Source organism: Chanos chanos, chromosome 8 (genome assembly GCF_902362185.1).
Source record: "Chanos chanos chromosome 8, fChaCha1.1, whole genome shotgun sequence".
In the NCBI taxonomy this organism is placed as follows: domain Eukaryota; kingdom Metazoa; phylum Chordata; class Actinopteri; order Gonorynchiformes; family Chanidae; genus Chanos; species Chanos chanos.
In genome coordinates this window covers 21,634,004-21,661,652 of record NC_044502.1, presented here as the reverse complement: position 1 = coordinate 21,661,652, position 27,649 = coordinate 21,634,004, and the positions used below count along the sequence as shown (strand labels likewise).

Sequence of the window (27,649 nt, the reverse complement as noted above, 5' to 3'; positions counted from 1 at the left end):
ACCAATACACACACACACACACACACACACACACATATCACTAAGAGCAAACACACTAAACACATCAATACACACATACACACACACATATCACTCACACACATCGGTCAGAGCAAACACACTACACACGTTACACAGACTTCTCAGAGCACACACACCACACACATAACTCAGGGCCATACACACCTCACTCACATCTGTAAACACAAACGGAGAGACTAATACACTCTGACACATACCAGCAGTCAGAATAGATAGAGAGGAGTGAGGAGAAAGACAGGTCTAAGTTAAAAATGCTGGACAGCCTAATACTCCTTTTCACAGCCCTGATGAGAGTCCTCCACATTAGCTGTGTTAAAGTCAGTTACAGATAATGGGCATCTGAGGGCACACCTCTCACCTTATAAGAAGATCTCGCAGGTAGGCAAACTCACAGTGAGCAATATTCTCAACTGTAAACAGAGCAGAGACAACAACATAGAGTTATAATACGATTCAGAAAATGACCTGGAAGAATATTAAATCCCTCACCACTGAATCCACAGTCTGCATCTTCCCATGTACTGTTAAATACGACTAAACACACACACACACAACAGAAATACCTTCACATTTAAACTGTTACCCACGACAAAAAACACACAACAGAAATACCTTCACATTTAAACTTATACACAACAAAACACGAAAAACAGAAATACCTTTACATTTAAACTGTTACACACAACAAATCACACACACAACAGAAAACCATTCACGTTTATATGTTTAAAGATTAACATAAAAAAAGAAAGAGCATCAGTGAAATCATTTATTTCAAAAACACGAAGCTTGATACAAGCTTTACTTAAAAAAAACACCCAGTCAAACTCTGAGATATATATCGTGTCTGTAAGTGGATGTACAAGGTGTGTGTTTGAGGACTGAGATATATGCCCTGTCTATAAGTGTGTTTATAGGGTGTGTGTTTGAGGACTGAGATATATGTCCTGTCTATAAGTGTGTGTATAGGGTGTGTGTTTGAGGACTGAGATATATGTCCTGTCTTTAAGTGTGTGTATAGGGTGTGTGTTTGTGGACTGAGATATATGTCCTGTCTATAAGTGTGTGTATAGGGTGTGTGTTTGTGGACTGAGATATATGCCCTGTCTATAAGTGTGTGTATAGGGTGTGTGTTTGAGGACTGAGATATATGTCCTGTCTATAAGTGTGTGTAAAGGGTGTGTGTTTGTGGACTGAGATATATGTCCTGTCTATAAGTGTGTGTATAGGGTGTGTGTTTGAGGACTGAGATATATGTCCTGTCTATAAGTGTGTGTATAGGGTGTGTGTGTGAGGACTGTTGTAAGTAGTAGCTGAGACTGACTGAGGCAGGGTTTGAAGGTTTGGACCAATGAGGAACACTGAGATTTCAAAACAGTAATTAAATTTCTTTAAAACCCTTTTCTGAAGAGATAATTCTGATGACTTGACAAATTCAGGCTGACAAACGAGTGGCTGGCAACGGGAGGAGAATGCATGTCTGAATTAAAGATGATGTCAAGCTCCATAAGTGGAAAAAAGTCAAGGAAAGGAAAGGTTGAGCTCCTCCAAGAGATATTATGAGGAAATTATAGACTCAGGCTTCACCATCAACAAGAAAAGCACTTTTTACCCAAAATCCTGTGCCAAGCGGCAAACCCACAAATGCAGGTAACCTAACAGTGACTGGTCTGTGACAAAGCTGCAGACATACAAAACGAATATTTGTGCAGCCAACAAACGAAACACAATACAACAGAGCTGACCCAAATGTTCTTAAAAGAGATTAACTGTGCATCACTGAGGACAGACCGATACAGGTCACAAATGAGAGACACGATAAAAGACTGACAGAGTGGAATGGAGAATGCGCGTGAGTGAGATGAATAAAGACTGACAGAGAGGAAAGGAGAATGCGCATGATGGCTTTGGTCTGCTGACACCGAAGACTGCCAGTAACCATCTCTCTGCTGCAGTGTGTCGTGGGATATAGATATGATTTAAACAAACTCCTTCTGAGGGTATACAGCAGGTGCCTTTCAGACAACAGAGTGTGTGTGTGTGTGTGTGTAATTAACATTATAGATGACAGTGTGGACAGGCCATGAAAGCCTGACCATCCCACACATGTGGCTGTCTGAACTCAGTCACTGTCCTGGAGAACAGAGCTGTTTGGATGTCTTTCACTCCATCTTTCTGTCTAGTTTCATGGTCCGGTAGAGTATAGAGTGTCAAGGAAAAGAGGAAAGACAATGAGTGTATGAGGCAGACACACTATACACACTAAGAGAAACACTAATTGACTGTAAATACCTTCTATGGTTCCCCACTTTGTTTTCCTGCCAAGGAGTCTCTTCCCATTCACCTGGTACTCTTGGTCACTCCCCACAATAGCAAATGGAATCATCTCCTGGAAAACCATGTTACAGACAGAGAGATGAGAAGCACAGACATAAGGTCAGGACAGCGGGAGAAAGGCAGGGTGGCTGCCGTCACAACAGGGAGCAGTGAAAACTCACTCTGATTTTCTCATTGATCATTCTGTCCTCAGCATCTTCGTCAAACTCCTTCTGAGGGTACACATCAATACTGTTGGCTCTCAACTCTTCCCTGATCTGTACAGACACAGAGGTGCATGGCTGAACACACTGCACGAGGAACTCAAACACACGCAGTGTCACAATGACAAAGTATCACAATGTCACCAATGATACTGGCACATATAAGCTGTGTGTTTCTTGGAGAAAGCAAGTGCGCGCGCGCGCACACACACACACACACACACACACACACACAAACACAAACAGAAAAGCGAGGCATACTTGCTTATACATGATGCATGTACAAGGAGATGTGTCTGAAAAGCCATTTCACTCAGTCTTTGCTCTGGGTGGTTACTGTGTGGAGCTGCCATGGAAGGCTTGGTTCTAAGCAGCTAGCACTACCTGACATTAGACGGTAGAGTTGTCTGACATTTTTTTGTTTGTTTGTTTGTTTCAGGTTGCCCAAGGCATAGCTGTATATTCTGTAGCGTGTAGTATTACTGTCTGTGGGTGTTTGAGAGATGAGGCAATGGTTTTAATGATTTGAAAAGCGCAGAGCTCACCTTCCTCTTGAAAAAGTCTCTCTCTTCCAAGGTCAAAGTGTCAGCTTTAGCGATGACAGGAACGATGTTCACCACTTTACTCAGTCGTCTCATAAACTCCACATCCAGAGGCCTCAGACTGAGACAAACACACACACACACACACACACACACACAAACACAGACACGCCGAACATCAAACAGAATGTTCAAGTAGACCTTTGAATTAACAGATCTTCACCTCACATTAAAATTTCTCTTAAACAACTGCAAACACGATGGTCACGTTAGGCACATTCACTTGTGTTTTGTATTTTTACACAGGCACATAGTCTTTTTGAATGAGACTGGCACTCATGATGGAGAGGACCACCACCAGGGGGAGCACACTTCAGCTAAGACACAAATCAGGATGACAGGTTTTGGCACTGTGGTTCTGCCTTGGAAAAAACACAAGGCATGTTTTATATCAAACTACAATGAGTCCAAACATAAACTGCCATGGACTTCAACTATAAATTTAAACGTGTGTATGTCCATGAAAACAATTTTCCAGTCTCCTCTTTTATCTTCCAGCAGATTTCTAAAAGAACTCAATTCTCAACCAATCACACCACAACATAATAACATGTTAATTCAAGTGAAAGTGAAGCTCTGACATGACAGCCTCCTAGGCTTTGGACCTGTTGTAGATCACTGTGTGGAGGTCTGTACTAAAGTGAGTCAAATGGTACCAAGAACAGGACAGCTGTTTGTCTCCTCTATTTGACTCACAGAGGAATCAGCAGCCATATACAAAACAGTCCTCTGCTTTAATCTGTACATGAGTGTACTTTTCTCTGATGAGAACATGAAACCATGTGCCAGTCTAACATCTAATCACCACCATCACTCACAGGCATAGAAGAATACACCACGTCCACACACATTCAGCAGACCCTCACTTAACAGTGGATTGGGGGGAGAGAGAGAGAGAGAGAGAAAGAGGGATGAACAGTCCTGTGACAGTCCCGTCCTGTCACGCACACCCACACACACACACACACACACACACACACGCACACACACACGCACACGCACACGCACACGCACACGCACACGCACACGCACACACAGGGGAAATGTCTGTAGAGAGCCGAGGCCCCGCGCATTAGGCCTGTTAGCAGGTAGCACATACAAAACTAGCCCAATGTTTCAGTAGAGTTTATGTGTGTGTATGTGTGCAAATGATTGAGTGAGTGCATCTGTGTATTGTCCCATCACAGTAAAGCACATGAGAGAGAGAAAGAGAGAGTGTGTGTATGTGTGTGTGTGTGTGTGTGTACCTGTGTCCTGTGGGAGGGATAAAGTAAATGCAGCAGTGGACACGTGAGTCTGGGATCCTCTTCTTCCTGTTGATGTTGATCTCTTCCTGTAGATATCGTTCATACTGGTCATTAATAAACTGCATAATGGGCTGCCAACTGGACCGGGAGGTGGCGGGGTGTCAGAGGTGAGAGAGAGAGAGAGAGAGAGAGAGAGAGAGAGAATGAATGAGTGTACACATGGGATCAGAGTATAAGTTTGCCTTCACTGTCGTGCGCAGATCAGCTGTGTGCAGATCAGTCGTGTACTGACAGTGTGCCAAAAACAGCTAAGACTTCACTGTTCACAGAGCACAACTGCCCTGTGAGTGCTATACATTACCAAAGACATATGTTTTCCTCTGGTTTACAATAGGAAGACACAGCTGTCACTCTCATTTACTGTATTTGTATCTGTATGAAGTTAATAGACTGTCTGCTCGAGCATTTAAGTTGATTTTTAGTTATATTGTTTTGTGTTTTGCATTGTGTTATTTAAAACTTTAAATTATACTCTCTGGCTTTAATGCTCCCATGGGCATTTTCATGCTGTAAGAAGCCATGTCAAAGTGAAGCAGATCACACTCAAAGACACGAGGAAATCCAGCTCCTGTAGACCTACACATTACAGCGATACTCACTGTCAAAAATGTTCTTTTCAGCTATAGCCACTGTTTAGCGTGAAAAACCTCACAATGTATCAGATTACTCAAAAATTACTCAAAATTATGGGAATAAATAAATATAGCATCCAATCAGAAATCATGTAATCAATAACTGTGACAAATGAGCTGGATATTTCAGATGGTTGATACACTAGGCATTGTGCCTGTCAAGAAAAAGCTGCTATGAGTTAATAGTGTGAATTATGACTTTGAACAACAACGTAATGTTTTACTTTACTTGGTATTTGCACACTATATTATAGAAATAGGAGTAATCAGTAACCAATAAATTGTTCTAACAACTCACTGAAAACTTGTATTTTTTAATCAGTGTACTTCATGTGATACATGCTTCTTCTGTATTAGGACTAGACTGAGATAGCATCACATGTATGCATGCTGTCTGTTCATCAGACATCACACACAGGTCTAGATATGACAGAAAAAACATTGAGGCAACACCAGACTATACGTGTGATACTAAAACTTTAGCTGTTTCCTCCTGCAGAGGGCCTTTAAGGTGGACATGAGTCGCACTAACAGGCACCTGCAGCACACACTGCAACAGACTCAGAGAGACATACATGATTTTTTTCACTTCTGATTTTTTTTTCCTGTGTGTGTGTGTGTGTGTGTGTGTGTGTATGTGTGTGTGTGTGCACGTGTATCTGATACTTTACCAGTTCTCATTGTTGATTTGATCTCCAAATCCTGGTGTGTCTATGACAGTGAGCTTCATTCTGACTCCCTTCTCCTCAATGTCTGCATGAAGGACAGAAACACACATCAGACATCAATACAACAGCAGCACAATGAATTCAAATCTAAGTCTATCTATCTAAATTGAAATCTATAAATCTAAAATTAAAATTCATTTTACTGCATTCATTTATTGTTTTGTTTGTTTGTTTTGTTTTAAATCATTAATTTTAATAATTACATTATACAGGCCGTCCTGTCCTAGTCACTTTAATACAGTTACAGGAGGGCAAACGGGATTGGATACTGACATGCAGTATCATGTTTTAGCAGCAAATGAGAACCATGCTTTCCACACAAAATTACTGTTAGTTTTTAGCTTTACCATAATGTCAGTACATGGACTTATCAACTGGTTGAGTGCCTCAAAGTTCTAAGTGGATCAAACATTGTAAGAAAATGAGAAAAACACATTGAGTTATTTAAAAAGATTTCTTTATGAATTAGTATTTTGGTGAATTTTTGTGGGAGAAGAAAAAGAAAAGCTGAAATATCAGATCTGAGAGAGCCATGATACAGTGTGTATTACCATGACTGATGGATTTGATTTCGATGGTCTTGGGGATCCTTTCCTCAGCTGTACCCAGAACGGATTTTCGGCTCACCTTCGATTTGAACAGTGTGTTCATCAGTGTTGATTTCCCCAGACCACTCTGACCTGTATACACACACACACACACACACACACACACAGACAGAAAAAAAACATAGATTACTCTGCAGTCACCACAGAGCAGTCAGACCATAACAGGGCTTAGACCGGTCCCCAGTCAGACCAGTCCCCAGTTAAGAGGTAAAAATTTGGTTTTCCGTGAGTTCAGTGTTCCTGGGTTCTCTAAGCAGTCACTGAATTGTGTTATTTTTTTTAAACCTCTGAGGGTGGTGCTGCCAGGGCAGAAAGATTACACTCCTCTTCATCGTTTTAGCGGGTTAACAGTCACCTGCCCTCAGCCCTCTACACACAGGGACAGCTCTGCTCATTCAGAACGGAACCAATCAGGCTGATCAGTCAGGCAGCACTAGCACTCACCGAAAAAAAAAAAAAACACACAAGAAACAGAGCAGGGGAGAAACAGGAGCACTGGCAATCAACAGAACTACTGCCCTCTCTGACACATAGCAAAGATTCAGTTTTCAGTGTTCTCTGACACATGGCAAAGATTCAGTTTTAAGTGTTGTCAGTTGACGCACCGGCAAAGATTCAGTGTTCAGTGTTCTCTGACACATGGCAAAGATTCAGTTTTAAGTGTTGTCAGTTGACTCACCGGCAAAGATTCAGTGTTCAGTGTTCTCTGACACATGGCAAAGATTCAGTGTTCAGTGTTCTCTGATACATGGCAAAGATTCCGTTTTAAGTATTGTCAGATGATGCACCGGCATGCTGCTCTCACTTCTCACCCTTTAAAACCACTGCCCACTCCTCACTCTCTCCTCACACCATCACATCTCCCACTCCTCCCTCTCTCCTCTCTCTCTCCTCCCACCATGACATCTCCACTCCTCCCTCTCTCCTCCCTCTCTCCTCACACCATCACATCTCCCACTCCTCCCTCTCTCCTCTCTCTCTCCTCCCACCATGACATCTCCACTCCTCCCTCTCTCCTCCCTCTCTCCTCACACCATCACATCTCCCACTCCTCCCTCTCTCCTCTCTCTCTCCTCACACCATCACATCTTCCACTCCTCCCTCTCTCTCCTCCCACCATGAGATCTCCCACTCCTCCCTCTCTCCTCACACCATCACATCTCCCACTCCTCACTCTCTCCTCACACCATCACATCTCCCACTCCTCAGTCTCTCCTCTCTCTCCTCACACCATCACATCTCCCACTCCTCCCTCTCTCCTCTCTGTCTCCTCACACCATCACATCTCCCACTCCTCTCTCTCTCCTCACACCATCACATCTCCCACTCCTCCCTCTCTCCTCTCACCATGACATCTCCACTCCTCCCTCTCTCCTCACTCTCTCCTCACACCATCACATCTCCTGCTTCCATTCTAATCGTCATACTTTTTATTCTGTAATCAACTGTTTTACTTTATTAAATTTAGATATGAGAAATTTAATAAGAGCTCTCTGTTTGCATGCATTCAGTGCTGATTGCATTTTGATAAAATGTATATATCACAATAAACAAGCTCGGCTGTTTTACAGAGTGTGTCTGTATTTTCTCATGTTGTCACACACTGGAAAGGTTTCAGAGATAACAACCAAGAAGGATTTCTCCGTCATCCAGATAACCTGAGCCAGGGGTCAGAGCCTTCCAATAGAAGAACAGCTACAGAACATTTCTACTGAAAAATTCAAACTCCTAGTTAGGAACTCCTGCTTTATGGAATGCCCTCCAGGACTGGTCCAGGAAACCAGGCCATAATGGTTTTGCTGGGAGGGGGCAGAGAACTCACCCACAACCATGATGTTGAGTTCGAACCCCTGTTTCATAGCCTTCCTCCTCATCTGCTCCAGGATGGCATCAATGCCAACATAACTCAAGTCTACACCAGGTTTGTCCTGGAGAACAACCGGTGCTGTGTCCACCTCCTCAGCCTCCGCCATGCTGCTGCTGGAGCTCAGGCTGACTTCTGACCCTAGGGTCAAACAGACGGAAAAAAAGAAGAGGTTAAGTGAAGGCGATAAGGTGAAGCAGGTCAAAGGCGGATGGCATCTCAAATGTGCATGTCATACTTTCACTCGTCAGCAATGGGCTTGAGAACCATAAGAACAAAGTAAACAAAGGCTTATGTTACAGGACCATACACAACATGTTTACAAAAACAGCATACTTACCCAAATGAAAACCATATTTTTGTACATTCCAAACGAATACTGGATTGTTTACTGTGCTGTAAGAGGTAGAGAGCCGAGGATCCTTGTGCTGTGAAACACAATCACTTTTTAGTACTAACTAAATATCTCTATATTTGGGTCCAAATATTGGATCAGAAATGTGATCATCCATCTGCTTAATGCAGCTTACTGCCATCTCAGACAGAGCCCAGCAGGCCAAATGACTCCAGTCAGACAGATAGAATGACTCTACGATGGAGTAAACTGCATCAGCAGGGATAGAATTACTCTACGATGTAGTAAACTGCATCAGCAGGGACAGAATGACTCTATGATGGAGTAAACTGCATCAGAAGGGACAGAGATGAATGAAGAGTATCTATGTCTACCCTTCATAATGTTTCATCACTGTTCCAACCCAAAACACTTCTTTATTTTGTCTGAAAGCACACACACGCACACCCATGCACCCTGAGTGATCCAAAGAGTGAACCAAGCTTCTCCAGAGCTTCACGGCACAGCCAGCTGCCCTACAGAGAGCTCCACCACCCAGCAGGTCTGTCTAGTCGACAAGGTATTTCGAAAAATCTAACACACTGAAATCTGATCCATTGGCAGCCCACACAGTTTGGCACAGACTATCAACAGGCATGTCAGTTCCTCTTCCAGCAGGCTATGAATGGAGCCAACACACACACACACACACACACACACACACACACACACACACATGCCCCTCCCACAAATGGCCAGTTTGCTTCCCCACACTGACACTTAACACTCCAGCCCAGGTGAACCATGGCACACAGCACAACAGACAGACAACAGAGCACATTCTGTGTGTGTTTGACAAGGTCTGAATAATACAAAGCTGTATGGAAGTTGAGCGTACCTGATCTGTGGCCAGAGAAATGAGGGCATGTGTTCCTCTCTCTCTCTCTCTCTCTCTCTCTCTCTCTCTCTCTCTCACACACACACACACACACACACACACACACACACAAGGAGAGGCAGGAGAGAGAGAGAGAGCGAGCGAGAGCCTAGCGAGGGCCGTCTGCCAACACCCCAAAAAACATTTACACTCTGCCAGAGGGCAGAGTGCCTGACAACAGTTACAGCTTTACTTTAATGGCATCCAGTCGCTCTCACTCTTTCTCTTTCACCCCTCCCACTCCTCCTCTCTATCCCTCACTTTGGTTTTCCTAGCACAAAACCTCTGTGCTCTCATATCTTTCCCTTTTCATTTTGTACTGTCCACAATGTGTTTGTACACATGTAGCTCCAGCCACACAAGCTCACTGACAGCAGTGTCTCTTCATTACTTTACCACCATATTTCACTGACAACACCTTAACAGAGTTAAAATAAATAAAAACCCGTAAATAAAAGTCCACAAATTAAGTTTAATACTTATTATGTTTAAGAAGAACAGTTTGGTGTAACAACCCTGTTGTGGAAATATTTACAGTTAGTACTGTAGTAATCTTACAGGTTATCGGTCATTAACATACATTTTTACACATTCAGTCGCTCCTCTGTATGCAGTCTACAATGCCAAGGCAAAAATCAGGATTAGAGCATTGTTGACAGATTTTAATAGACACTTTACCCTGTCAGGTTTTTTTTTGTTTTTGGGGGGGGTTTTTGACAGACTGTCCTGAAATTTGACACTGTATGAAAAGAAAAAGTGCTGTAAAAGCTGTGCTTTCATCTCCAAACTGCCTCTTGGGAAATTCCCACACTCCCCAAAGACACTTCTCAAATAGAGAGACACTCTAAGGGTGTTCCAGGAGTCGCCGTGACCATGGAGATGAGGCAGCAGTGGTAAAAGCCGTCTCCAAACACAGCCTCCACCGATCCAGGAAATGACTAAGTACATCTGCGACTGTCCTCACTAAACATGACACTGTGTGTGTGTGTGTGTGTGTGCGTGTGTAGGGGTACCTTTTCCTGAAATTTCACAGTTTTATATATGCATTTATGCTTCCACCCTATGTTGTTTTCATTGGGGAGCAGAAATATGATGCAGCTAGCTACCACCACTGACAGCCAGGAGACCATTCCCTCAGAGTCTCTGCCCCTGTAAAACAGAGGAGCGTCGTGTGTGCCAAAGCCAGGTCAACTTCTCACTAACATTCCACGACCAGCTGCCCACACACCAGCTCTCGTTTTCATAAACACTGTGTGACAGAGAGACTGCAACTGTAAAAACACACAGGAGCTCAGCTACAGACTGGACATGTGGACTGTACGTAAAATCACACATAGAGCAAGGTTCGGTCTGTTCTAAGAGTGCTATGAGTATGTAAATTGTAAAATGTAAAGTGTAAAGTGTTGTGAAGTGACCAATGTTGCCAAGGCGCTTGTTGGCATACGTTTCGTTAGCTGTCTGCTCACCTGTGCCAGGTAAACATTTACTATTTTTATTTTTTCCTGAAGTTATAGCACATTCATTTCAGGAAAAATTTGTGATTATGCTTCAAGGCACTGTCTATTGTGGGAACAGACCTCAAAATCTGGCATTGAGCAGAACCACAAAATTATACCTGCCCAGTATGGCTTCATTCCATGTTTGGCTTTCCACAGGAAGTGGGGGCTTCTGTCTGAACACTCTCTCACATAATGCTGAGCAGCAAGGGAGACGTCCCAAAAGATACAGGTTAATACGTCCCAAAAGATACAGGTTAATACGTCCCAAAAGATACAGGTTAATACGTCCCAAAAGATGCAGGTTAATACGTCCCAAAAGATACAGGTTAATACGTCCCAAAAGATACAGGTTAATACGTCCCAAAAGATACAGGTTAATACGTCCCAAAAGATACAGGTTAATACGTCCCAAAAGATATGGGTTAATAACCCATTCCAGATGCACATATGTCTACAAACAACATATAAAAAAACTGGGCAAGAGCAAACACTAGGCTTTCCACTGGATTCTCTGCTGGATTTCACAGTATCTGAAGTTACACTGCTGAACAAGGCCTCTTAAAAAGAAACAGAGATGAGGGGAGAATTTAAACACATCTTGCCATCTCATTCTGTTATCCCCACCTTTTTCTATGATGTTTCCTCTTTCTTACCCTGACTCCACTGTACTAAATCTATCCATGTTCCCTCAACAAACCACAGGTTCCAAAAAACAGCTAGGGTCTAAAAGAACTTACTACTGAACATACTGCTTTTTGATATCAAATGTTGTTAAGATCATTTTCATTGTGTTCCATGATGTACTGCTGACTTAGACTGACAGATATTTCCCCTCTTCCTGTACTTCCTGGATCAACTGGACTCTCATAGCAGTTTACTCCTGGACTCTAAGGCGCAACAGAGAAAGACACATACATTTTCATTTTCATACTGAATATAATCATCATCTTTCCTTGCACTTTCTGTAACTCAAAGAGGTGAACAGTCATGGTGCATGGGAAGATGAGTCGGGGAAGAGAACCACTGGATTTGTCAACTTAAGCTTTGCACAAATTAATGATAACCCATGCAGAATAACTCAATAAATCTCCGTAGCCTTTAGCTGTCAGATTACCACAGCTGGTCTTCCAACACAAACAGCTGGGAAGTGTTAGCAACACTGCATCAGCGAGAGAGAACAGCAAACACTGGTATTAAGAATGTTCCAGAACGCTTTTGAGTTTGTGAGTGTTTGTCTCCAGCATCAAATACTCCTATAAGAGATACTCATTAGAGGGTCCCTTTTTTGGTCAACCCCTTTATTCAATGTCACTAAAATCTCCAGAATGAGGAATATTGCAGGAGATAATATCATCGTTAGCCAAAGTTCTGGCACACTGCTTTGATGCGGTGAGGGAAAAAAAAACACCACATAGTATTTTGTGGGGAAGGAGACCGGAGTGGGAGCTGAAGCTGTGTGCTGTGAGGAGCATGCAGGAGGAGCAGGGGCATGCAGGAGGAGCAGGGGCATACAGCGGGGGGTTCCTGTCAGGACTCCCTGAAAGAATGTAGTGACAGGATGTGTGCTGACTGACAAGTTAGCTGCTCTCCTGTGCTAACCACCAATCTGCCAGAGAACAGTCGGCCGCACTTCTCAGAGCACCCAGACGTCTACTGGGAAAACAAGCCAAGGCTGAGCAGACAGAAACACACAGACTGACAGCCTGTCAAGAGATGAGCCCTCTTCCTCAATGTGAACCCACCAGGACATCAGCATGTGTGTGGACTGGTCACCACAAAAAAAAAAATTCCAAACAAACTGGTGCACAACATGGGGCAAACCAAACACACAATCAACCCCATCAAGTCCTGTTTCCAAAGAGCCACTTTTAACTATCAATAGAAATGGTCCAGCCGGCTTTTTCTTTTTCATTTATTATTTGACTGTTTTTTACATTGCTCAGGAATCTGTGAAGGTTTGAGAAAGCACAAAGAAAGTCGTAAGAAAGCTTACTCTTCCAAAGGGCATGAAGCTGCAGGGGAAACACTGTAGTTGGATAAAACGAGTTATTCTGTTTCCAATTACAGATTAAAAACATCTAGAACATAAGGAGCTGGGCTACAGTCAGAAACCTCTGATTCACTCACAGGGAGCCTGCTCAATGTGAGTAATGTGTATCTGTAAATTAGTCTACATCACACAAACCATTCATTCAGAGTAGGGGTGATCCCTTTGTTCATTTCACACTGAGAAAGGACCAAGACAAGGTCTGCAGTCTTCCTGTCATATTCACATCTGACCAGTGCCTAAAAGGTCCCCCAGCACTACACACTGGTCCTGTCCACAGGTACACCCACAGAGATAGTGAGGGGGTCCTGCCTCACAACACCAGGAACAAACAGAATGGGCTAGGTACAAAATGACCACCAGTTTACAGATTACAAATGGGATATTTCCTATGTGCTATGCAATTCTGATTAAAAGTTATAAAAAAAGCTTTATAACATCTGTATCAGTCTTGTGAAGACAGGCTCCAGGAAAAAGGAAAAGGAGGAAGGTAAAAATTTCCGTTACTCTAGTTTTGTCCTTTAGACAGAACAAGAGAAGTGTCACTTTTAAGCGTACTGATGGGAAAAAGATGGTTTTTACTTGATGAATTGTCTTGCTAAAACGGCAGTAAGAAATAAGGAAACATTTATCTGGCCTGTTGAATCCTGTGTCAAACAGCAAACAGACCCATGGATATGTGTGTCAGGCACTGAGTCATGTGAACAGGCATGAAAGTGCCAATTAGCCCAAGTATCATACTGACTTTTAATATAGGGAGGGGGTGGGGAAATGGGCCAAAATCAGGTCAGAACTCCACCCAAGAGAGACTGGGATCAAACCAAGCCTCCCCGACCTGCAGCGAGAGGGCAGGAAACCGGCCTGGGTGCTGGGTCGACAGGGTGTTCTTTCCATCGGTGTGGAGTAGGTGTTCAGGACGAGGCATCTCCTTTATTCAGCAGATGACTGGAGATTGTGACCTTTGACCCTCTACAGTAAAAGCAGATTGCAGCATGCCACCCCACACATGGCAGGAGAAATATCTGTCAGTGTGGGATAGTGCCTCTGGCCAGCTGACACAGGACAGGAAAACAGGGGATGGTGTGTGTTATGCGAGTAATGTGAGCCCTGCTGGAATGGCAAATATTCCACATGAGCAAGAAAGGGAGCTGCTTCCAAACCTCTTGTTAATACTGCCTTTGCTTTGCTCTCTCAGCTGACAAAGACAGCACTACACACCGAGCCCGGTTGGTTTTACAGCTACCTGTGAGGAGAGCAACCAGTCCATGATCTGTTGTATCCAAACATATAGGTCCTGTTTCTAAAAAACCAAAAACAAAACACAGACAGATAATTCAAATAACCCCCATGCTCTTCTGAACTGTAAATACCATTAAAACAAGGCTGTTTTCAGTTTGGGAGATCGCCACAAGGCGATACTGTGGTTTTGCTGTATCTTGGCAACAATAACAGTAATTCTGATAAGGTAATGGAAATTCTTAATAATCAACTTAAAAAAACAAAACAAAAAAAAAAAACACCTTTATCTGATGACTTTAGTATGTAAACAAAATTTATCAATATCTTTAGAAATACACACCAAGAAAGCAGAAATAAAAACCAATAAGAGATGCTAATGTACTTATCTAATTAATGAATTGGTTTGAGGGAGTTTTCAGACATTTGTTTTTCTGGCACTCTTTTCAGGTTTTCCAATGCCGGGCCTGTGTGACTCAGCTGTGTATGTGGAGTGAACTATTGACACGGACTGAAGGTTCCAGAGTCAGAATGCTCTAGAATGACACTATTGCCATGAACAATAAGGAGACAATTTGTGACCATAACCACAGAGGTCACTGCTTTAAACAGACCCCTGTGAATGCCAGTCAGTCTGAAAGCAACTGCTCCATTTTAGACAGTTATAAAAATGACTGAAGGAGGCATTCAGATGTATGAAGTGATCATCTTACAAAATAGGTATACACCATAACTGGCATAATTTAATCCTGTGTCTGCTATTTCATGGGTCCATTACTGGTAGGCTTTGTCTGAGAGCAGTTTAACTCATCACTGGGACTGAACCCATACTGACAGCAGCAGGAATCAAATTTCCTCTCTCAGACTGGAGGGAATAAAGTTGGAGATACCATCCTTTCTGTTGGGTCACAGTTTTTCAAAGACATCCATTCACAAACAGACACACTGAAAAGCACCTCATAAACACAGGTGGAACAAAGCTCCTCTAGTCCATTCATTTAGACCTATGCATATACGTCCACATAGACCCTACAGCTTTGGCTTCCATCTGGGTATTAACAGGAATCAACTCTAGTGTTGTTTTACCAACTCACTGTATGTTTACATTTACATTTATACTTACATTTATTCATTTAGCAGATGCTTTTATCCAAAGTGACTTCCAAATGAAGCAACATACAAACCAGGCATGTAGCCATTAAGGAGTTGTCTGTGGTTTAAGTACCACTATATTTCAGATAGTTAGTGAAGTTAGACTAGATAAAAGTGCAAGAAAAGTTGAAGGAAGCAAAAGAGTGAACTATAGACAGATTCTGGTAGAAACAGTGCTACCAGACAGAGGCTACAAAGTGGGAGAGAACAAGGAGTGCTAATAGTTGGGATGCTACGAACAATAATCAGCACAAAAGTTGATCAGCTGTGCCAAAATCTAAAGCTACAGTTTACTCTCCAATAAAATATCTCAGAAATAAGTGCTGATTAATGCCCATCATAAAGTGTCAGGAAATCTCCATCATAAAGGTAAACAAACGCAGGATTTTCTCCTATTCTGAATAAGAACTGCTGAAGAAATGAACTTAAATATATTCAGATGTTTTGACACTGGGGTGAACAGACTGTGCTGGTTTCTCAGACGAGGTTTATTCCTGGTCTAAACTCTAGTCCAAATGGAAAGTGTTTACTCACACTTATCTGACTTTTCTGTTCATCAACCAAGCCCACCATTATTCCCCCACTGAAACACCATCACACCCAGCACCTCCACACCACCCCCCTCACTCAACACCATTACTCCCCACACCTCAACACGGCCACATCCCTCATCTCAACACTCTTATCTGACAACCTCAACACTGTTACACCGCTCAGCCCAACAACATCACATGTTTCACCTCAACACCACAACTGCCTGTAAGCTTGCTACTCTTATCCCCCTTTCCCCTCACCACAGCATCACCCCCTCACCACTGCATCACCCCAACACCACAGCATCACCCCCTCACCACTGCATCACCCCAACACCACAGCATCACCCCAACACCACAGCATCGCCCCCTCACCACAGCATCGCCCCAACACCACAGCATCACCCCCTCACCACAGCATCACCCCAACACCACAGCATCAGCCCAACACCACAGCATCACCCCCTCACCACAGCATCACCCCAACACCACAGCATCGCCCCCTCACCACAGCATCGCCCCAACACCACAGCATCACCCCCTCACCACAGCATCACCCCAACACCACAGCATCACCCCCTCACCACTGCATCACCCCAACACCACAGCATCACCCCCTCACCACAGCATCACCCCAACACCACAGCATCACCCCCTCACCACAGCATCACCCCAACACCACAGCATCACCCCCTCACCACAGCATCACCCCAACACCACAGCATCACCCCCTCACCACTGCATCACCCCAACACCACAGCATCACCCCCTCACCACAGCATCACCCCAACACCACAGCATCACCCCCTCACCACTGCATCACCCCAACACCACAGCATCACCCCAACACCACAGCATCACCCCCTCACCACAGCATCACCCCCTCACCACAGCATCACCACAACACCACAGCATCACCCCAACACCACAGCATCACCAGGCAGGGACATGGAACGGAGGGAGAGCAGAACAGAAATGTGGAAAAGCGCATGCAAAGAGCTAGCTCTCACTGCCAAAGTCTGGAGATTTGGTTAAAAAAAAACATACAGGAAACAAAAGTTATTACCAAAAAAAGAGAAACACACTCCCAAAAATGTTCCCAGCACATTTCACTATGGACAATGCTTCAGACCCAGAAAAGTCCTTCCCAAATTCCAGAGTTCATAGTCCTTTTCAATGGATGTGGTTTATTTTTCCATCTGCCAATATGCTTTACTTCTGTAAAACTTGTTATACTTATGTTTCCCAGAAACTGCCAATAGGCCTGATGGCTGGAGCACATGGTACGAGGCCACAAAACTGCTCTAGACCCTAACAGGGTGAGGAGTCAACCTTCTGACCTCTCCAGTGACCAAAGGCCAGCTGCAGAGTTCAAACAGGAGGTCATCCTACTCATTTCTGCCTGCTCACATAATCTCTCTCTCTCTCACACATACACACACATACATACTTGTCTTACACAGTCCAGTAACCCACTTTTATAAATGATCACTGACTTTACACATTTTCTATGAAAAAGGCTGGAAAGCACAAGGAAACCAGTTCACTGACCTCCACTACACTCCAGTGGTTCTGTTACATGTAAACACTGTGGCACGTAAATTCTCTCTTCCTCTGCTCTTTCTCTCTCTCTCTCTCTCTCTCTCTCTCTCACTCACACTATTTCTCGTCTCTGTATGCCGCCACATACTTTTCTTCAGAAGAAAAGATTTCCTGTGAAACCGAGTGGTGAGAAAACAGGGGAGAGTGAGGAAGAGAAAAAGAAAGAGAGAAAGAGGGCCAGAGATTCCTGACTTACCCTCCAAACCCGTCCCCTGCACAGCTTCAATCCTACAGCACAGCTGGACTCACTGACTCCCTTGCTGGCCCTGCCTACTCAGCACTCATGTGACACTCTCAAATGAGAACTGCCACACCCCTGTCCTTCTCCAAATGACGGCGGGGAGAGAGAGACAGAGTGGGAGAGAGAAAGAAGCACGGTTCAGGGGCTGGCTGTTTCCCACCTCTTCCTTTACAGTGGCCCAGGCCACAGGCCAGGCATGAGAATGCAGCCAGGGTTGAGGGTCCTGGATAACCAAACCCTCCTAACTAATGATCCAAACTAATATTTTACTCCTTTAACGCAAAAAATCTACAGGATCTCCACTCTTCAGGGAGAGATGACTAGAAAGAGACAAAAATAACGCACCACAGATACCTAAACACAAAGTCCACAGTCTATCAGTACACAACAAACAAACAAAGTCCTTCAATTCATCTCAACTTCAGTAGTGTTTATCACCTTGTATAGAAATACCAGCAGGAGAGTGCATGCATTGGCTGGTGTGAGGAAAGAAAGGATGAATTTCATGTTAAAAGTTAAATAAGGAACTAAGAATAGCCTTCCATCCTGAGAGTCACTGAGAACATGTAAGTGTGAGCTATGGGCTCAGACAGGCCACAGCAAACACACACACACAGACAAATGCAAAGACACACACACACAGACATAAGCAAAGACACCCACACAGACCCTGTAGCAATTCCAGGCGTGAAGTGACAAAACACAGCCACAACATTCTGGTCCCTCCCCCCATAATGCACACTACTACACCAGACAGAATCCCAGAATTCCAACATCTAATTTAATTAAAGCTGGGTAAAAATAAACCTCCACTGTATTTTGTTGTGTTTACACTAATTTTAATAGTTACCGTGCTTATAATGCACACTAAACATCTATTTTTCTGGAAGTGTCTTCCTGCTAACGCTTGCCCCTACTCCAGATGCAGTAGCCTGCATGCTGAGTACAGATTAAGCAAGTGAAATTCAGTTCATTCCAACAACACCAGGCCAAATACTCTTTCAGAGACTAAGCAAAGACTGGGCATGGAAATTATTTATAACACAAATACCATTTCATTTTTTTCAACAACCTTCAGACAAGTATTATGGAAGTGGAGACAGATGTGGTCAGATATGTGCTCAGTGAAAATTCTATGAAGAGCAGCAGAAAGAGAAGCAGGATCACTCTGACAGTCTCTTATATTTTAACATTTCACAATCAGATAATTCAATGAATCCCATTTCAAAGGCAGGAATTTCACCGTGGAGGGTCATTACAATATCCCTGATGAACTTCTTTGCCGACACAGCAGGTCCAGTAGAAAACATTAACATCCCTACTCTTAAACACACACTGACCACTGAAAAAGTGTCCATGCTGGGACTCCTCCACCACCTTCAAAGTGGACGGATGTGTCTTAATCCAGCTGGAATTTCTCCACCAGCTCCAGACTGGACGGATGTGTCTTAATCCAGCTGGAATTTCTCCGCCACGTCCTGGACAGATGTGTCTTAATCCATATTATGTCAGTGCCAGCCATAACGAACAAGGCCATGGCATAATTACAATTCAATTTTGAAACAACGCGGGCCAGTGTAAGACAGTAGTTGCACCGACACATCACGGACTGTGTTAATTAGTGCCCATCTTAGAGGTGCTAAACTCTATATTTACTCTGACAGGGAATGTGTTGGCATAGAGAACAGTCTTTGACTGCTCTGCCTAACAAACAGCCCTGACACCATTTCATCAGCAGAGGAATTAACAACTCCATCTCTTCAGTGAACATTCCCATAGTGAACATATACAACCATTAGAGCTGCTTAACCTTCACAGGGTCAGAATCAAAAAAGGCTTGACATGTAAATAAACATTAGCACTCATCTCTGTGGTTTCCAAAAAAACAGAATGCAGTTATAACCACTTAATGCACTGAACACGAAACCCCATGACGTGTCGAAACCAATGCAGAATACAGAGGACCTTGTGTAAGGCTAAGTTGTGTCACAGGTCAGATATGACATAACAGAGCAGTCGTGAACATAAACATTTCCTCCCTACGCTTTTAAATGTACAGAAAACAGATCATCAAGAAACCTCAGCTGATCAGTAATAGGCACAAACTGTCCTTAGTTCTGTTATACAAACTTTGTTGTGTGTGTGTCTGTGTGTATAAGGGAAAGGCCACTCCATGGGCGGCATCCCAAGGCTAATTAGCCTACTAAGTCCAGCTCTTTCACAGCGTAACTGAACAACAAATGCCACACTCACATGTACAGTTGATAAACTTATACAATCTCTTCCAAGCTGACTGATGTCACCTGCAGTGATTAACTGTGCAGAGGACATGAGGCTGAAACCGACAATGTAATGTGGATCAGCAGCAGAATATTTGGTACTGAAAAAGAGGAAGCACATCTGTCATGTGGCAATACTGTGGTTATAAAAGAGATGAGTCACGACCAAGAGGGAAAGGGACAACACACACCTGTATCATCATATAAATCACTGACAATACGACCAAACACAACATATTCGATTCCAGCATGCAGCACGCTCAGTCTTTGCACACTTAAATCTTTGTTTCATTGCGGCACATATCGCAGTTGCAATAGCCAACAAGTTTATCACACATCTCATGCTTCTCCACATCACGCAGCCCCTGTCAGGTCCCACATGCCATGCGAACAGAGTCAAACCGTGAGACTGGTCTGGTCAGTGCTGTTAAAGCACCTCACAGAGGCAGCATGGGCACACAGTGAGCACAGTGTTCTTGGTCCATGCCCCAGTCTGTACACCAATCTGAAAACAATTACCAGTGACATGCAGGCAGTCAGCAGCTACGGGACTGCATAAAAATAAGCATCCTTTAAAAATCAAAGGGCGTGAACCAGTCCCCTGCTGAAATAAACCTGAAATGAAAGGGAAGCGGCTTCAAAAATGAGATGGTTCTACTGAGGTCAACCACAGGGCAGTGGACAGCCCAGAACAGTGCCCGTTGGCCCTTTTCAGGGTGGCTGGAATCGATCACTGGCTACACTGTGCCCTGTGCTGTTGTATGCCCATGCTTCCTACAGATTTTTATAGAATGTGGCAGAAGAGAATGTACCCTAAAAGGTGCCAAACCTACCTACCCAGTATGCTATAATGGTAATTAAAATCCACCAGGGGCAGGCATGGGCAAGCAGGGGTACCAGAATGTGATCAGTGGTGATCAGTGGGGGGCAGGCGAACCCTAAATATGCTCACTGAAACTGCCTGAGCTGCTAGTCACTGTTCTGAAGAGCCTCGTCAGCTGCTTGGCCAAGGATCTGGCATGGAACCAGTGGGTTACCACTGAACCAGTGGCAAAACCCTCTGGGTTTAGGCTTCACAAACTCAAGATACGCAGGACTGAGCCAAGCATAGCTGGCAACGGGTGTACCAAATATCTACCTAGGTCCCCAGATACACACACCCAGTTCAAAGGGGGCAAATATCCACAGCAACTCCTCAACTAAGAAGGAAGGAAGGAAGGACGGATGAGACAGATGAGAGCACATCAGTACCAAAGGCTAACTCTTTGGGCAAAACGGCTGAAAACACCGTCATTGACAGGCATCCCAGCCAATTCTGTCTAAAATCTTGCGTCACTGTTTATGCCCTGAATTTTGTGCCATAGTGAGTGGGGGATTTGGGACTATCAGAGCGAGAGAATTTCACTTAGGAAAATCCTCAGAGCACTGCACAGTGGAGGAGAAGATCCCTGGACCTCCGTGAAAGATGGCATGTGTGACAGTAACTCGAGTGATGAGTTTGTGAATGCGTTACAAACAGAAGTGTCATGTGCTTCACTGTAGCAAGAGGAACAAAAAGTAACATCAGCAATTTGTTTCAACAAATTCACACAGAATACTACAACAAACGTATGGTAATGTGTGTGTGTATCCGCAAACAAAAGAGACATTCCAATGTTTACAAACAGGAAAAACACCAGTTCCACAGGCACTTAGAAACTCCAAACCCTCTATACAAGAAATAACACAGATAATCACAAACTACTGAGACAAGGACCTGCTGCCTTCTTAAACAAGTCAATTTAAACGATTTAAAAGTCTTATAAAGAAGTTAGGCAAGAGATCACAACCACTCTCACACACCACCCAAATCACCATGCCTCATGACTCTCTCAAATACACAGAAAATAGAGCCTCAATGGAAACAGGGGGAAGACAATGCCTCTGTTAGATTCTAAGCATAACAATGTAGACCTCTGTTAACCTCACTATAAGCTTCACTGATGTGAATCTTGAAGGGAAATGTCAACACTTACCAATGTCATACACACATGAAAATATACACAAAATACTACCCAAGTAGTGAGAGAGGTTCTGGACAGCTGTGGTCTGTGTGACCCTCTCAGAATTATGATATTTCTGTATTTTAGGTGTTTTTTATTTTTTAACAACATAGGATGTGTAAAAATCGCTTAATGTAAAGCAATTCTCACTCTGAGATAAAGTGATGAAGAGCTCCTGCATTGTGTTCCTGACTGTGTTTCTGCAGGAATGCATATAACATCATTGAGACATTTCTCCTACAGTTGGAACTCAAAACAGCAGTGTCTGAGTGATGCGCACCCCCCAAACCCTCCCCGACACACACGCACGCACTCACACACTCCCCCGGGACACACACTGATTAAGAAGTGTTAAAACAGGTGGAGCTCAGTGCAGCTGAGGATGGGGAGGGTGTTGGAATAGCAGGTGTCCTGACTGGCTCTCCACAGACAGAAAAAGGAGGCAGCTGATACTAACAGGGCAGGACAAAGAGGTCCTTGAATCTAGGAGCCTGGCCCTCAGCCTGCTGCAGGAATCCACAGATCCACTTTCTGATGAGGACGTCATCAGTGTGCCCCTCATCCCCTCCTGTCCTAGAAATGTAGATCCTGGCTGAACAGAAGACAATGCTGACCTGAAAAAGGCAATGGGAAATTCTGGTGTACACACAAGCAGAATAAGGCAAATAAGGCTACACAAGAGCTACTGGATATAATGTCTTTCGTGGATTCAGTGGTAAGACGCTGAAGGTCTCAGGCTTCACAGCCAGGGTGAGGACAGAAACAGAGTTGACTGTCACTCTAATTGTGTTCAGATATGATGGGATAAAATGTCACTAATAATGCACACAATCCTCAAACATAATCCCTTTAAAAAAAATATCAAAAACAAAAAATACTGTGCCAATTCATAACGCAATGCAATGATTTTTTTTCTTAAGTGAAAGAGCAATGAAACTGTTTTTTTTTTAAAGCTTCTTCAAGGGCAACATCTACAACACACCCTCTCTATAAATGAAAGAGGCTACACCTGCCAAGATAAAGAGCTACCTGTTTTTCTTTTTTCCTCTGCCACTGTCAGTGAGGAAAACCCCAGTGGGCGGGTGCAAACTTCACCAGACCTCCTTTCAAGGACTGAATAATTTCTTATGACAAAATACCAATATGCAAACCAACAACCATCTCTGCATTAGAAAGAGCATCCAGTGCCAAAACAAAACCTTCAAATTTGAAGCCAGAAAGTGGACACTTTCTTTGCCAAAAACCTGCAAAACCTGAGCTGAAATTGAAAAAAAAAAAAAAAAAAACTCAGGACAAATGCCAGACTTAAAGGAGGAGAAAGCTTTTAAGTTCTTCAAAATGTGAATGATTTTACAGCATTTTCATGCCACATAATGGCAGCTTCTGTGAGAGCCGCCTTGTTTTGCTTTCAGGATTCATTGAACTGAGTCTCTCAGATCATTTACTTCACGTCTTTTTTCCGTTCCTTCCTATGTTCTACTGATCTCTGTCTTTAATAAAAACAAAGGGAAATGTGACATGTCTACTATAAAAAATGATTAAATCACAAGACAAACTCCTATCAAAACAATTATCAGAATTTTATATTTAGCCTATCCATGATATCTAGTAGAAACTCTATCCCTGCTGTGAGTGTGAGCGTATGAAAAACGTGAGCCATGGATCTTTGGGGACAGACAAACTAACAGCTGTCACTGCAGACAGGCAGCCACATAGAAACCTACTTTTGTTATGACACAGCTACTCATCAGCCACATACAACATACATCTGCCCACCGACTATGGCCAAGTATTCAGAATTTTCAGGTCCCAAGAACAGAGAGACAAAACATCCCTATTCATGTCAAAATCATATTTATCCAAGTTAGAACCATGGTGTTGCCATCGCGATGCCAAGAGTGCCAGCATAACACGTCTCTGGCCCTGTGGCACAATGGCAGGCAGCAGGGAGGATGCAGCAGCTGGCAGGAACCTAAGACATTTGCTGCTAATCGTCCTACAGGGTTAGACAATCAGAGCTTGTACATTATATATATATATTTGTGTTTACTTTTGAGGACTTCAAAGCATCTGTGTATCATACTTAGACTCTCTCAAAGTGTGAAAGATGAAATATGTGAAATCCATGACACAGAGAGAATTCACATCCCTCTCCCTGCTGTAAACAGGCAGGTTAAGTGTCCTCGTCACACACAGCACAACAGGGACAGAGGCCTCGGCTTTAATGCCCACGGTGAAGCTCCCTGCCTATACTGCTGTCACGCGTGGTGCATTGTCCTGGCTCAGATTACATCCACTAGACCCGTTAAAGGGAAAGGTAAACACAGGTAAAGACAGGTAAGCTAATCACAAAGCCACTGTGAGTGATAAGCTGGTGAAGCATTTCTGGCCTGTTGAGAGTATTTTCCTTCAGGATTACAATGACCCCATCTAGCGGGCATATGTGGTCACTGTATGTTTTACTCAACTTACTGAACGTTTGTCTCCTTTTCCAGCTCATCTCTGGAAACATGCAGTCTCAAGAGTTTGCAAGTCGTTTCATTTAAAGCAATTCAATTTAATTTTTCATTCATCTGGGCAGAGTATTTAAGTTGTTGTCTTTTTTTTTTTACCAGCAGACACTGTTTGTGTGTGAATTAAAGATGAGGTGGGTGCTGTCTGGGTAGTGGAGAGTGGACCACAGAGAGCAAAGCCTGTTACAAATCCCAGGATTAGCTTCTTCACAGAGCAGAGTGTGTGAGCAGAGCCAAGCAGATTGACACTGGACACAGCCTCAGTGTGTATGTACACCGCTTCATCGCTCCACATCCAAGTCCTCTAATAACACTCTCGCTCAGCGTTTCTCTCAGTGTGCATATGCACTGCTTCACTGCTCCACACTCAAGTCCTCCAGTAACACTCTCACTCAAAGGAGAAACAACATCTGCTCCGAGTCTCATCCAAACCTTCAGAAGCATCAAGACTTGTGTGACATCACCTGCATGAATCAATGAGCTTAGCAATAAATAAGTCTGTTTTTGATCATTTCCAATCCAACAGGCTGCTTCTTAAATATGAATACATATACTTTCCTTTTATTTTTATTGTCCATTTGTAAGAGCAGACTACTATTTTGGTGTAATATTTTATGAATTCCATGTTGAATGTGTAATTAGTAGAAACTGTATGAACTGGGCTAACTTGGAGCAGTAATGCTCCAACCTTCTAAAATGTGCTCACTGTTCGTTAACGCAATTATGAACGTCAGCTTTTGCCCTATTAAGCCCTAATAATTAGCCCAAATTACAGATGTGCTAATTTCATAAATGTGATCATTAGGTTGTGGGTATGTTTCAATGTTTCTATTTATGTTTTAAAAAAATATATAAGCAAATGTTTTGCCACAGATCTTTGGACAGATGTTCAGACACAGCAGTATGTTTTGCATTAACAGGTCTTCTCTCATTATGATCATCAGTGGTGGCTGTAAACAGTTCTTTAAAGGTGATGCACTAGGGTGAAAACTAAATGTGACCCGATAATATGAGCAGGTGTTTGAGGGTGGTAGAGAACATGGTCCAACCATGAAATGGGACAGTCTCAACCTGCATCTACATTAGCGTAATAGTGTTAACATGAATACCAATTTTAGCCATTCTTTCTGCTAAATCTGATAAAAAATAATAATAATTTTAGTCTGTTTAAGACGACGACGAAGAAGAAAAGATAATTATACATTTTATTTTAATCACAGAGATACACCTACAATTGCTACATGTAAACACAGAATTAAGAAACTTACCAAGATGGTTTATAACTTTATAGTGACTGCTTCAGAGAGACAAACAAAAGGCTGAAGCTGCAGAGGAAACAGAGGGATCAGTGTTTTGTGTGGACTCAGAAAGCCGTTCACTGAGACCTGTGGTCGTCAGTCTAGGATCCCTACAGTGACCTCATAGTCTGGGTAATGACACCTTGAATTAATATGAGTCATTTAGAACTGCTAGCCAAATGAGTGTATACACAGCCAAAACCATTCACAAAGACCAGCTCAACGTTTATGAGAAATCATAGGGCAGATTAAAGTATGCTTAGTATTAAGTATTCTAGATTTGTTTTCCCCAAAATACATCTGAAAAGGAACATGCAGTCAGAAAATACACAAAAATGGCAAAAAGAAATAGGGTAGTGTGTGTACGTATGCACATCTGTGTGTGTGTGTGTGTGTGTGTGTGTGTGTGTGTGTGTGTGCGTTCAGCACTCAGTGTTACTCCTGGTCATTTTGAAGCTGAACGCTGGAGCTGATCACATGACCACGAAATAGTGGGAAAGGGGGAAGTGTTTCCGTTACACGCTTTCAAAAATAACACTGGGAACAGTGCACATGGTCCCAGGACAGTGGACTCACTCAGTCAGGACAGCACAAATAACCCTGCACATCCTACACAGCACAAATAACCCTGCACATCCTACACAGCACAAATAACCCTGCACATCCTACACAGCACAAATAACCCTGCACATCCAACACAGGTCAACTTCAGCTGCCTCACTGTACCTCACACTGACACCTCAGGAGTCTCACACAGAGCCCTTAATGCCCTGAAATGTCATACACTCATCAGTAAACCAAAGAGAACAGAAAAATAACTCTTTTGCTCTCTCCTCTCTCCTTCTCTGACTCTGACAGTTACCTGACCCTCTCATCTGACCCTGGGAGAGATAAGTCCCTACACACACAGAGGATCATAAGTCCTTACACACAGAAAGGATCATAAGTCCCTACACACAGAGAGGATCATAAGTCCCTACACACACAGAGGATCACAAGTCCTTACATACACACACACACACACACACTCTCTCTCTCTCTCTCTCTCTCATGTGCTTTACTGTGATGGGACAATACACAGATGCATTCAATCATTTGCACACATACACACACATAAACTTTACTGAAATATTGGGCTAGTTTTGCATATGCTACTCGCTAACAAGCCCAATGCATGATCGTAAGTCCATACACACACACACACACACACACACACACACAGAGAGGACTTCAAGTCCTTACACACACAGAGGACCATAAGTCCTTACACACACAGAGGATCTTAAGTCCCTACGCACACAGGGTATCATAAGTCCTTACACATACAGAAGATCATAAGTCCTTACGCACACAGAGGATCCAGAGCAGCTCTGAACAGACCTGACACCCACTCAAACCCACTTACACACAAATGACAGCAAATCACAGATACACACTTTATAAACAGAAAAGAAAAAGAAAAAAACTTGTGCTTCTGGTCTCCGTATACAATAAACATGATGTCCATTTCTTTGTTCTTTTGTTCCCTGGCAATATGCAGTTTGGTGTGTTACAGCAGTGCTGTTGTCAGACAGAGAGCTGCACAGTCATGCAGTGTGGAGGGTTCTGGAGTA

At 43.3% G+C, this 27,649-nt stretch overlaps 1 protein-coding gene across 2 annotated transcripts in view; it reads right to left on the bottom strand.

The window, feature by feature from the left end:
- Window positions 1-27,649, bottom strand: part of septin9a (septin 9a) — a 68,970-nt gene that overhangs the window by 1,184 nt on the left and 40,137 nt on the right. For both annotated transcript variants that reach the window (XM_030783335.1, XM_030783334.1), the window contains exons 4-11: window positions 8,282-8,464; window positions 6,403-6,531; window positions 5,795-5,876; window positions 4,432-4,569; window positions 3,128-3,245; window positions 2,541-2,636; window positions 2,335-2,431; window positions 401-452 (exon numbers count right to left, since the gene is read on the bottom strand). In XM_030783335.1, the coding sequence (XP_030639195.1) occupies window positions 401-452; window positions 2,335-2,431; window positions 2,541-2,636; window positions 3,128-3,245; window positions 4,432-4,569; window positions 5,795-5,876; window positions 6,403-6,531; window positions 8,282-8,464 (895 nt within the window). The remainder of the gene's footprint in view (window positions 1-400; window positions 453-2,334; window positions 2,432-2,540; window positions 2,637-3,127; window positions 3,246-4,431; window positions 4,570-5,794; window positions 5,877-6,402; window positions 6,532-8,281; window positions 8,465-27,649) is intronic.